We start from the raw sequence: 12,491 nt of genomic DNA, 5'->3' as shown, positions 1-12,491 counted from the left end.
TGTGCTCACAAAACCTTTGCCTTGTGCTTACGAGTACTCCTACGTGGTGCCTCCCCTGTGGCTGCAGCAGAGGTAGTGGCAGGTTGCTCTTGGTCATGCCCTGACCAATTAGATGCTTTGGGCCTATGCCCTCTGGGTTTCGGTGCCTGCGGGGGCCCCTCCAAAGACTGCTCCACCTGCACCTGTGCAGGGGCAGACTCAGCCACCTGGAGAGGAGGCAGCATTATGGGTACTAGTTGAGAGGGGGGCAATGGATGAGACATGGGAGCGCTTTGAGTGGTGTCCCCACTTCCATGTCCCTTTTCGTCATCACCTCTCTCCTGGGCCAGGCCCACATCACTCCTACCACCCTGCTGGATGACAGTTTGGAGGACGTGTGTGAAGCCTTGTAAGGCCAGTGCCAGAGTATGTACCTGCCTGTTTAAGGCGACAGAAAGTTGCCCACCCTGAGTCCGAAGGGCCATTTTCAGGGCCTCAATGGACTCATTGGTGAGCCGTGCTTGAAGCTCGATGGAGGCTAGCCTTCCCTCCATCGCAGGTAAATGCGGGAAAGTCTGTGACGCTATCTCAGAGATGCCCTCACGTCCCTGTGACAGTATCTCAGAGATTCCCTCCTGTACCTGTGCCACCATTCCACTCATACAGGAGTTGGACTCCTCCATCCTCTGCGCGATTGTGGAGAGTGCGCAGGGCACCTGTTCCAGCACCTCGCAAATGTGCTGCTGCCCCTCGATCATTCTCCTTTTATAGGATGGCCCTCAGGGTTCAGCATCTGTGTCCAGCTGAGCAGAGCCTGGAGAAGGATGCTCCCACCGACGCGGACTTTTCACAGCTGCCCCTGTCACCAGTGTCTGCTCGTGCTCACGCATGGTGACTCACCATGTGGCAACCCCAACTAAGTGAGGACAGGGACCCACCAAGTTGTGTGTATCTGTGCTGGTGGGTGGCTTGCTCAGATGTGACTGTGCCCCCTCAGGCCGGCAGGTTCTCTGAGGAATCACCAGTCACCGTCACATCAGCCACTGAAGGCCCTGTAAGAAAACAAGGCAGTATTAAGCATGATGACAGATGTTGAGGTGCTGAAGACGGCAAGGCATGTTAACATCATTTGCTATTGAGTGCTGAATGTTAAAGTTCTGTCACCAGCTGTTTGTCGGGTGGCAGTCTCGGCGTCCCCCACCGACAGGCACTCGGGTGCAGCTCACTTCAAGAGCCTCCTGCTCCGCGTCCGTGAGGACGACCTGATTACGTGGCCCGCCCCTCCGGTCTTTGCCCTCTCCCGTGCATTCTGGTCTCTCTTCTATAAGGGGAGAAAGTAGAGAGGCGTGAGTGAGGGATGGTGACGTGGCCAACCGCTGAATGCATTGGTTTGGGTGTGGCTGACCGTGAAAGAGATGTATCAGAGGGTGAGTATGAGACAGGATTGGGTTGAGTGGTAGTGGTGGGATGTGTACTGGGGAGGTGAGTAAGTGCAGGTAAGTTGAGGATGAGGTTTGAGTGGGTGTGAGGAATGATGTGATAGAGTAGTGTTGGCATGTACAGAATGAGTTGGGGATGGGGGCGGTGATGTGGAAAATGGAGTGTAGGAGAATGTGTAAATGTACTCACTTTGGCTGTCCTTGTTAGGTCACTGAAGCGCTTCCTGCACTGTATCCATGTGCGGGAGACGTTGCTGCTGCTGGTGACCTCCTCTGCCACCTCGAGCCAGGCCTTCTTGGTGGCAGAGGCAGGCCACTTCTTCCCGTCATCTGGGTAGAAAATCTCCCTCCTCCTCACCCCATCCAATAGGATCTGGAGTGAGGCATCAGTAAATCTGGGAGCAGCTTTTCCACTGGGCTGCTCCATTCTATAATTTTGGTTCTTTGCTGTAGGAGCAGCATTGGAGGACTTCCCCTTTTAAGTAGAGCTCCTCCAACTGATAGCCTGTGATGCGGGTGCGCGGTCCGCCCGCCGTGCAGGTTTCCGACGGGAAACCCGGAAGCCACGGTAAGTGGCTTCAATTTACCCGCGATCGTGTGGCGAACGGACGGATTTCACTGGGCGGGTTACCCACGCGCCCAGTTGCCCCCCCCCCCCCCCCCCCCCACTGCCATCCTGCCTCCCTGGTAATATCAGGGCCACTGTCTAGGCTCATGTGAGAATTCTAGCTAATTGAGCAAAGTTGGTCCAAAGGTGTCCAGCACCTGTTGAACTGTACCTATGTAAGCATCACCAGATGAGGAAGGATAAAGGGAGAAAAAAATCAAAAGGAGAATTAAAATAAAAAGTTGATAACTTTTGGTTCTTCACATGCAATGTCCCTCCTTTAAGCTGGATGCCTGTAGAATTCTGATGTTATTTTGTTAGTGATAATTTCTCGCACTCACAGGCCTGTTGTGTTCCACTAATGGAGGGAGAATCATTCATTAATGTGACCTATTTGATCATCTATCTCATTTTATAACATTTCCCTAATGTGGATAGCTCTGTATGTACGGGTGCACACGCACACACTTTCCACTTCTTTCCTCCATTATTTTTCAAGACCAATATAGGTTCAGTGCCAATCAATCTGATCTCAATGTTTCTATTGAACTGTAGCTTCTCTTGGTGGCAGCTGGTGACCTTTTTGACAGGTGAGGCACAGCTGTACATGCCTAGCCAAACCAGTTTGTTACCATGGCAACAGACCCTGTGGAATCGTACCACCAACCTTATAATCTGTGCTTAAGTATGTGTATACACTTTTCTAAAACAGTGATTTTTTTTTACAAATGCATTTTTGTTATTCAGTGTATTCCAGTAAAGGCAATTTGCAGTTCAGGTTTTTAAAAGATTTACTTTGTACGGTCAGCCCATGACCATGGACAGACAGATATCATTTATTCATTACTTATGCGGCCTGTTCTTTTTGGCTGAATCTCGATGCTGCTGCATCAGCCTTCTAATAGTCGGGACAGGATCTTTGGTTGCAGATGGTTGGTTGGTATCCAAGCTGCTAGCCTACACAGGTAGGAGCTGCTGTTTTAATAAGCAGCCTCCACCACAATGCTGTCCATTACCCGCTGCTTCCTCTGCCCAATCCATATTATTAAACGAAACTCTGAGCCAAGACTCTTCTGTGCCTACAGCACATGCAAATTTCTAGGTGAGGTGTCCAGGGTACACGCCTGAAAGATGCGTTAGGCCCTTTGCATATGCAAATAGGAGGCCCATTGCCTGTTTTAGAACTCCTTCCTGAAATTGCATTGCCCTGAACGTACGAGACCTGCTGTGTTCTGGATAACCAGGTCCACATACGGCCTAACTAGTAATCCTTAAAGGGACCGCTGGAGGTCTCCACCAAAAAAAGTAAGTATTGTAGAAAATACTTACCTGAATGTGGAGCCGGGAGGAGCAGGAGTGCACCCCATTTAGCAAACTGTGGGGACTGAATCAGTAAAAATGACCGTAAAGCTACCGGATTGTCGTAAAAACCCACCTAGTTCACTAATGTCCCTTAGGAAAGGAAACCTGCCGCCCTTATTCAGTCTGGCCTGTATATGATTCCAGTCCCACACCAACGTAATTGATTCTTAACTACCCTTTGAAGTGGCTTAGCAAGCCACTCGGTTGTATCAAACTGCTACCTCCTTCTCAGGGTGACTAGGGATGGGCAATAAATGCTGGCCTTGCCATGATGCCCACATCCTGAGAATTAATTTTACAAAAAAGTCTAAGAAACTTATCCTCAGATACAGTTTTTTGGAGGGTGACTTTCATATCTTGAAATTGTGTTTCACAGTAAGTAATGTTTGCACAAAATATCATTCCGGGGTAGTTTAGTATCTGTAAAGCTAAAGCACTGGAATGCACGACAGATTTAAATTCCAAGACTTGGCTATTATTTGAACTCACCTGGTCTCGCTGTGTCTGTACATGGTTAGCCTTCTGGACAGAGTCCTAGGCAGCAGCGGAATATGGGGTTGGGGAATGTTGTTTGGAAGTCAAACCAAATATAACTCCAGTTCCAATTCCCACAACCACTTTGAATGACATCTCAACTAATGCTGCATCTCCACTCTGGAATCACTATCTGGGAGTTAAGAACGAATGTACAATTTAACGGTAAACTTATGCAAGGAATCAGATAAGACCCAACAGCAAATCACTGCAGCATGTGTTTTTTATTTGATGAGAGAGAAATGGCGCTGTGAGTTTAATAGATTTTTTTTTATGTATGTTCAACCTTGCATCAGTATCCAGCTGAGGAATGCCAAGGACTTGTGCATGCGCATGACCAGGCCAGGACAGTGTTCACACATCCCAAAGAATGGGTCTGTATTTAAATGACTCATGAGATAGACCTCTTGTAAGAGAAGGCAGGTAAGGAAGTGCTATGGCCACCTAACTGGGTCACTCGACCTGTATTAAAGATGCTTTCACAAATCATGTGGTGTTGGGAAAACTGATGGTGTACATGTGTGCAAAGCATTGTGGATCAGATTTCAGCTTGCTTCTTCATTTTGTGTGGGTTTAAGGTTTTTCAAATGCACATAAGTTGCTGCACCTTCTTAAGACATGTGTCTGAGTATCTGCTTCAAAACGTATACAGTTTGCTTTTAAAATGTCTAATAGATGCTCCTAAATTACTATTGGCCACTGAGATAAAATGCAAAGCGATAGCGAAAGTCTATCAGCAAAATAATCTTGCATACATTGGCAGTGGGCAATTATACAGCTTCATTTTATTTATTTTTGTCTCATTTGGAAAAAAATGTTGGACTCTTATTTAAATAAACCTGATATATCCCATGGCACTATTTGAAGAACAGGGGAGTTTGTATTCTGACCATTTATTCCTTAACCAACACCACCAAAACAGATTGCCTAGTCATTATCTCATTGCTTTTTGTGGGATCTCGCTGTGCAGAAATTGGCTGCTGCGTTTCCCTAACATTATAACAGTGACTACACTTCAAAAGTATTTCATTGCCTCTAAAATGCTTTGGGATGTTCAGAGGTCATGAAAGATGCTATATAAATACAAGTTAATTCGTTCATTCTTTCTATGCACATTCCTAGATCGACAGGGTAGACAAATGGCCTTCAAGACCTCTGCTGGTTCCAAGGAGCTGCGCATGCAGCTCAAAATGAATTGGCCTTCAATTTATCCTCTCTCCCTGTGGAGAAGTGCCATGCATTGCTTTCGCCATGCACCTTCTCAGAACAGTAATTCTAGGACCGGCAACATACCATGCATAAATCTTTATTAAAAAGTAACTGTCTGAGGTGAAAATAAGATTAAAACTTGCACCCTACTAACATATAGTACAGGATTGCTAAACACAACAGAGACAGTTGCTTACAAGGGTCGCCCCTTCATTACTGACACTCTTTTTTAAAAAAAAAATCCCAGTGCTTTTCTAGCAGGCCTGTGTTCATTTCATCTGTACATATGTCTGATCTTGTAATCTAACTAGCCTTTTCTTACACAGTCTCATGTTAATCAGACTTTAGGGGTTCTAAATGTGAAATGGGTAATTCAATCACAGTAGCAGTCACTGGAAAAATTGGCTGGCTTATTTAATGGTAATATTATTGTAGATGGGGAATGGTAGTGTGCATCACTACACCAACAGGACACACATCCGTGCATGATTCCCTATATTGAGAATTCCTGATCTCAGCCATGGTACAGTAGGGAGCACCAAAAGATACCAGACAATTCCCTACAAGGAGGGAAGGAAAGTCATCCTGGGCCGCTTTCTCTGTGGATGTTATCGAGCAGCATTAGCAGAGGCTTCCATTGTTGCCAGCAAGGTTGAGGCTGTGGAAACTGTTTGAGCTTGTCTCTCTCTTTCACAGCTTCTGACTATGCCTTGAGTTCCACCCCGGAACACAATTCAAGTTGTTGTTATTTCTCTATATCCTGCAGATACTTATCCATATGCAAATGTAGGTGCAACAGACATTGAAACAGAGTAGGGTTTACTGGTGTGTTCGGAATTAGCAACCCTAAGATACGAACAGTAGCAAAATGAACCTTAAGGTGATGGGAAGTGTGTAAGTAAGTGAATAAAGGAAACCTATCTGGTGCTGGGATTTTATCTATGGAAAGGCGCAAGTTGCTGGGGGATATCTCCAGTTATCTATTATTGCATTGCTGTTTTTATTTACTGATGCAGATTCCCCCAGAGTCTGTGCTGATCATGTCCAACTTATATGGACAGTCCCGTGGCGACGCTTTTGTGATATTCCCATCATTGGATGCTGCCAAGCAAGCTGTGGTAGAGAAGAACCACCAACACATTGGCAGTCGCTATGTGGATCTTTACTTGTTGTAAAATATGATGTGCTACTCAGAAGGGAAACATAGGTTAAAAGCATGATTATGCAAAAATAGTAACATCCATAACACAAAATTCAGTGAAGATTTTTCTTAAGATAAACTGTTCTACTAACAAAATGAGAATGATACCATTTTCATTAGATCTTAGATGCTAAGTGAAACTGGACATTGAAAGAATGTATACATTAGCACCAATAGCAATTTTGTTTAATTAGCACAATCTGTAATGTTCAAGCTTTTATATGAACATTAAAACTTAGACACTATTGTGACACACCTATGCACAGGGTCTTCCATAATCAATCATTATTGCAAGGGATGACCTATTTAACATTGCTCTATGCCAATCATTACTATCGTGCAGAACTTAACAGGGCCCATCCATGCCACTCATCACTGTAACGCACCAGTACAGGCCTTTTCCGTGGCAATCATTACTGTAACACTCCTGTACAGGGCTCTTTCATGCCATTCCTTATTGTAGCACATTTGTACAGGTCTCCTTCACAACAATTGTTACTTTACACACTTGTGCAGGGCTCTTCAATGCCAATCATTACTGTAACTTGCCAGTACAGTGCCATTTATTTAGTGTAACACACCTGTACAGGGAACTTCCAAGCCAGTAATTGCTGTAAAAATCTTTATAGGGCTCTTCTGTGTTACTCATTACAGTAACACATCTGAATAGCACTCATCTATGCCAAACATTACTGTAATAAACATGTACAGAGCACTTCTATGCTAATAAGTGCTTTAAAACTTTTGTCGAAGCCTCTTCTATTCCACTTGTTACTGTATCATACCTGTACATGTCTTCCATGTCAATCATTGTTGTATCACACCTGCACAAGGCTCTTCGATGCCAATAATACATGTATAGAATTCTTCCCTGAATATTATTATTGTAATGGATGACCTATATAACTGCTTTTTCATTATTACAATGCAAGACCTGTACAGAGCTCGTATCTGCCAATTGTTGCTGTGATGCAGCACTATTCTATGCCAATCTTTTCTCCAGCAGTTTTCTGCAGTTGGATCTTTATTTATTCTATTTAACATTTAAAGGATTTAGTCCAAAGACTGTCACTTTCTTTTCTAAGTATCACAAATGCATCTTTTGCATGAAATAAAAATCAATAATTTTATACATATAAATTGTTTACAAACATAAAGTTAGCTCTATTCAAACTGTATGTCTCCTAAAATAATCAATATCATGTACTGACTAAAGAAAGTTCCTTGTGTGCCTTTTATATTTTTGGACTATAGTGGCCAAGATTTTATATGCCAATGTTTTCACTTATCTAGCTGGACTATTATTCCTATTTACTCTCAAATCATGAACATTAGTGTCAGTACAGTTAAAAATGACATGAATGCTAAAGATATAAGCTGAAAAATGTTAAAACATAATTAGTTCAACTGATTAATCTGCATCTGAAAATGACTCAAACAGTGTATGTGTGTTTAGATGTAGATTTCTAGACTTTTTTACTGTTCAATATAACATTCCTAATAAAATATTGTAAGTCAAATATTGCCAGTTTATTTGATTGTAGCAGATAACTGATATAAAATGTTAGAGATTAATGTCTGTGAGCACTAAAATGTAGAATAAATCTTATTATGCAGCAAGAGTTAGCTCAAGGAGTGCAATACTTGAGTGAAATTCTGAGTTAGAATATATGCAACTGCTATCCTAATGTTGGAATCCATGAAATGTTAAAAGAATGATTTTTAAAAAAAGAAATACTGTATATGCATACAATTACATATTTGTCAGTACATTTGTGTATAAAATTCAATGTTAAATAAAATACTGTAAGTATATTTTCAGTAGTTCCTGGTCTATGTTTAGCCAATACAGGTTTAGAAGTAAAATTGAATTTGATTATTTGAGGCTACTGAGCTAGTGTCAGATTATGGGGGTGTGATAACATTGCTTCATTTCATGTACTGTTAGAGATTATAGAGGGAGTTTTCCTGCCCCAAAAAAAACTTTCTATTTTTACTGCTTTTTAAGTACTTTCATTTACATTGTGTGAATGACAACATCATGTAACATTGTCAGTAGCTTCTAAAGTTCCAACGAGTTACGTGAAGTCTACAGCACAGAAACAGGCTGTTCGGCCCATCTGTCTATGCAGGTGTTTATGCTCCACACGAGCCTCTTCCCCCTCACTATATAACCCTATCGGCATAACTTTCTATTCCTTTCACCCCCATGTACTTATCTAGCTTCCCCTTAGGGGGTCACCATTGACCAGAAACTTAACTGGACCAGCCACATAAATACTGTGGCTACAAAAGCAGGTCAGAAGCTGGGTATTCTGCGGTGAGCGTCTCACCTCCTGATTCCCCAAAGCCTTTCCACCATCTACAAGGCACAAGTCAGGAGTGTGATGGAATACTCTCCACTTGCCTGGATGAGTGCAGCTCCAACAACACTCAAGAAGCTCAACACCATCCAGGACAAAGCAGCCCGCTTGATTGGCAGCCCATCCACCACCCTAAACATTCACTCCCTTCACCGACGGCGCACCGTGGCTGCAGTGTGTACCATCTACAGGATGCACAGCAGCAACTCGCCAAGGCTTCTTCGACAGGACCTCCCAAACCAGCAACCTCTACCACCTAGAAGGACAAGGGCAGCAGGCACATGGGAACACACCACTTGCATGTTCCCCTCCAAGTCACACACCATCCCAACTTGGAAATGTATCACCGTTCCTTCATCGTCGCTGGGTCAAAATCCTGGAACTCCCTACCTGACAGCACTGTGGGAGAACCTTCACCACACGGACTGCAGCGGTTCAAGAAGGCGGCTCATCACCAACTTCTCGAGGGCAATTAGGGATGGGCAATAAATGCTGGCCTTACCAGCGACACCTACATCCCATGAACGAATTTTAAAAATTAGTGCCTCTGCTATCTCTTCCCTAACTTTTAATATGTGTGGATGTAATTCATCCGGACCAAGGATTTTAGCTTCACTAAGTTTGATTAGTTTACTAATTATCTCCCCCTTTCTATTGTAAATGTCTTTATATCTTTTTTGATCTCTCTTCCAACGTTATGCCCACCTTGTTAGTCTCCCTGGTAAAACTGAGGCAAAGTAACAATTCAATACTTTTGCCATTTTGCTGTCATTACCTGTGTGTTTATCTTGTATCCCTATCACTATCCTGATTTTCCTTTTTTCACTTTGTCTGTAGAACACTTTACAATTTTTATTTGATAATTTAATTTTGTAGTTCCTCTTTACCGCCTTAATTCCTTTTTTGACATCCTTCCTAACCTCTTTGTATTCCCTTTTGTCATCCTCTCCTTTATTGTCTATGTACTTGGAGTATGCTTTTTTTTTTAGTTTCAATTTTACTCTTATCTTTATTTATCCATGATGTTTCATTATCGGCTAGTTTGTTCTTGTTTTTTCAGAGGAATCTATTTCTCCTGAACTCTCTTGATCACCGTTTTAAATATTTCTCACTGCTGGAGTATTGTGTGCCGTTTTGGTCTCCTTACCTAAGAAAAGATATACTTGCCACTGAGGGAGTGCAGCGAAGGTTCACCAGACTGATTCCTGGGATGGCAGGACTCTGTCATATGAGGAGAGATTGGGTTGACCCGTCCTTGTGCTTGTGCTGGTGCTGGTCTCTGAAAGAGCTATCCACTTAGTTCCATTCTCCTGCCTTATCCCCATATTCATTCTAAATTTTCCTTTTTCAAATATTTATCTACATCCCTTTTAAAAATTATTTTGGATTCTCCTTGCACCAGTGATAGTTAAGAAACAGAAAGAGGAAAGAGGAAACAATCTTTGTGCATTACAGACCACTAAACAGTGGAGATGACAGGTGGAGATCTGCAGACAATTTAGAGAGATGTGTAAGAACAATATGGCAATAATATTGGGTGATTTTAACTATCCCAAGATAGATTAGAATAAAAACAATGCACGAGGTCATAGTGGGAACACTTTTAGCATACGTCCAGGACTGCTTCTTAGATCAGTGTGTTTGTAGTGCAACAAGGAAAGAAGTGTTGCTTGATTTAATTCTGGGATAGAAGTGGGGCAAATAACTAATGTGAAAGTTGGAGATCAATTGGGAAATAGCGATGACAATATAATTACAATGTAAGAATAGAAAAAGATAATGAAGAATCAAAGATAAGGGTTGGACTGGAAAAATGCAGAGCTCAGCAAGATAAGGGATCTGACCCAATTTAACTGGGTAGAAAAGTTAGCAAGCAGTTCAACAAGTCAGCAGTGGGAAACCTTCAAATATGAGATGCATACAGTATAAAATAAATTTATAGTATAAATATCTATAAGATGAACTGCGGGTGCATCAAACCATGCAGTTTTAGTCTTCTCTATTTATCCATGTGGGTGCATGGAAACTGAAACTTAAAAGGGAGGCATCTGATAAAGTTAGGGCTAACAATACTAAAGATAATCGTGTGGAATATAGAGAGTGTAGTTGAGAGGTGAAAAAGAGATTAGAAGGGCTAAAAAGGAATATGAAAAAACTAACAGGTAATATAAAAGGAAATACTGTGGGATTTTATAAGATTAGTTAAAATGAGGGTAGAACCACTCAGGATGAAGATATAATGGTGCTATTAAATAAATATATTGTGTTGATTTTTCCAAATGATTGTGCAAGTGAAAACATCTATATTACAGGAGGATATAGAACAATTGTTAGAGATAATTAGAAAAGGGATTAGACCTAAAAACATTAGCTGAGCTCGTGGTGGATGAGTCTCCTGGCCCTGATGGCATGCACCCTAGCATTATGAAAGGCATCAGAGGGGAGAGAGCAGAGGCATAGGCCACAGTTTTTCAACCCTCTAGGTTTGCAAATTGTGCAATGGGATCAGAAAGTAACCAATGTAGTGCCTTTGTTCAAAAAGGAAGTGTGAGGTCATCCACTTTGGAATATTTTCTCAATGGTGAGAGATTAGGTACTGTGGAGGAGCAAAGGGATTTGAGTGTCCATGTCCACAAATCACTAACAGCAAGTGCACAGGTACAAAAAGAAATCAAAAAGGCTAATGGAATGTTGGCCTTTATCTCAAGGGGGCTGGAAAAACAAAGGGGAGGAAGTGTTTCTTCAGTTGTACAAAGCTTAGGTCAGGCCACATCTGGAATACGGCATTCAGTTTTGGGCACCGTGCCTTTGGAAGGATATCTTGGCATTGGAGGGGGTGCAGGGTAAATTTACCTTAATGATACCTGGACTTAGAGGTTGCATAAACTTGGCTTGTATTCCCTTGAGTTTAGAAGGTTGAGGGGTGATCTAATCTAGTTGTTTAAAATGATATAGGGATTTGATATGGTACATACAGAGAAACTATTTCCTCTGGTGGGGGAATCTAGAACAAAGGGGCACAATGTAAAGAGCTAGGCCATTTAGGAGTGAAATCAGGAAGCACTTTTTCACACAAAGTTATTGTGGAAATATGGAACTTTCTCCCGAAAAGACTGCAAATTCTAGGTCAAATTAAATTTTCAAGACTGAGATTGATAGATTTTTGTTAGGTAAGGGTATCAGGGATATGGATCAAAGGTGGGTAAATGGAGTTGGTACAGATCAAACATGATCTAATTGAATGGCCGAATTGGCTCGAAGGGCTGAACGGCCTAATCATATTCCTAGGTAAGGGAGAGAAAGATAAAGTAGGTACCTAACATTAGTTGTGGGCATTAGATGTAGAATCCATAATTCAATCTAAAATTAGTAAGTACTTAGAAATGCATAAATTAATAAAGGACAGCCAGCATGGATTTGTTAAAGGCAAGTCGTGTTTTCACAAATTTAATAGAGCTTTTTGAAGGTGACCAATTGGATGGATAAGGAGAATGCGTTAGATGTGTCTATGGGTTTTTGAAAGGCTTTCAATAATGTCTCTCATAGGCTTGTTAGAAAAATTCAGGCTGTGGGATTCCTGGCAGCTGAACCAAGGTGGGAGCTACCGGTTCTCCAAGGGAAGTGGCTCTTTTAGCATTCATTGTGGGCCAGGAGGAGCAGGAAGCCTTCAGTCTATCCCAGCCCCGATCTCCACCCCCCCCCCCCACCCCCGATTGCCGACCACCCCCCAGCCCCCCGTTTGCCGATCTCTTCCCCCCGCCAATTAATGACCAACCCCAGCACCCCAATTGTCAATC

The 12,491-nt window shown here is 42.5% G+C and overlaps 1 protein-coding gene across 3 annotated transcripts in view; it reads left to right on the top strand.

Annotated features, from left to right (window-relative positions):
• Positions 1 to 8,146, top strand: part of LOC137312844 (epithelial splicing regulatory protein 1-like) — a 76,915-nt gene extending 68,769 nt beyond the window's left edge. For 2 of the 3 annotated variants that reach the window (XM_067979246.1, XM_067979244.1), the window contains exons 15-16: positions 4,218 to 4,344; positions 6,147 to 6,231. In XM_067979246.1, coding sequence (XP_067835347.1) covers positions 4,218 to 4,307 — 90 coding nt within the window. In that variant the 3' untranslated portion in view covers positions 4,308 to 4,344; positions 6,147 to 6,231. Of the gene's footprint in view, positions 1 to 4,217; positions 4,345 to 6,146 lie in introns of all 3 variants that reach the window. The other variant, XM_067979247.1, reaches the window with a different exon arrangement.
• Positions 8,147 to 12,491: the final 4,345 nt, after the last annotated feature.

This window comes from Heptranchias perlo, chromosome 3 (genome assembly GCF_035084215.1).
Source record: "Heptranchias perlo isolate sHepPer1 chromosome 3, sHepPer1.hap1, whole genome shotgun sequence".
NCBI classification, from domain to species: domain Eukaryota; kingdom Metazoa; phylum Chordata; class Chondrichthyes; order Hexanchiformes; family Hexanchidae; genus Heptranchias; species Heptranchias perlo.
Note: the sequence above shows the minus strand (reverse complement) of the source record. Positions and strands in the feature narration are given on the sequence as shown.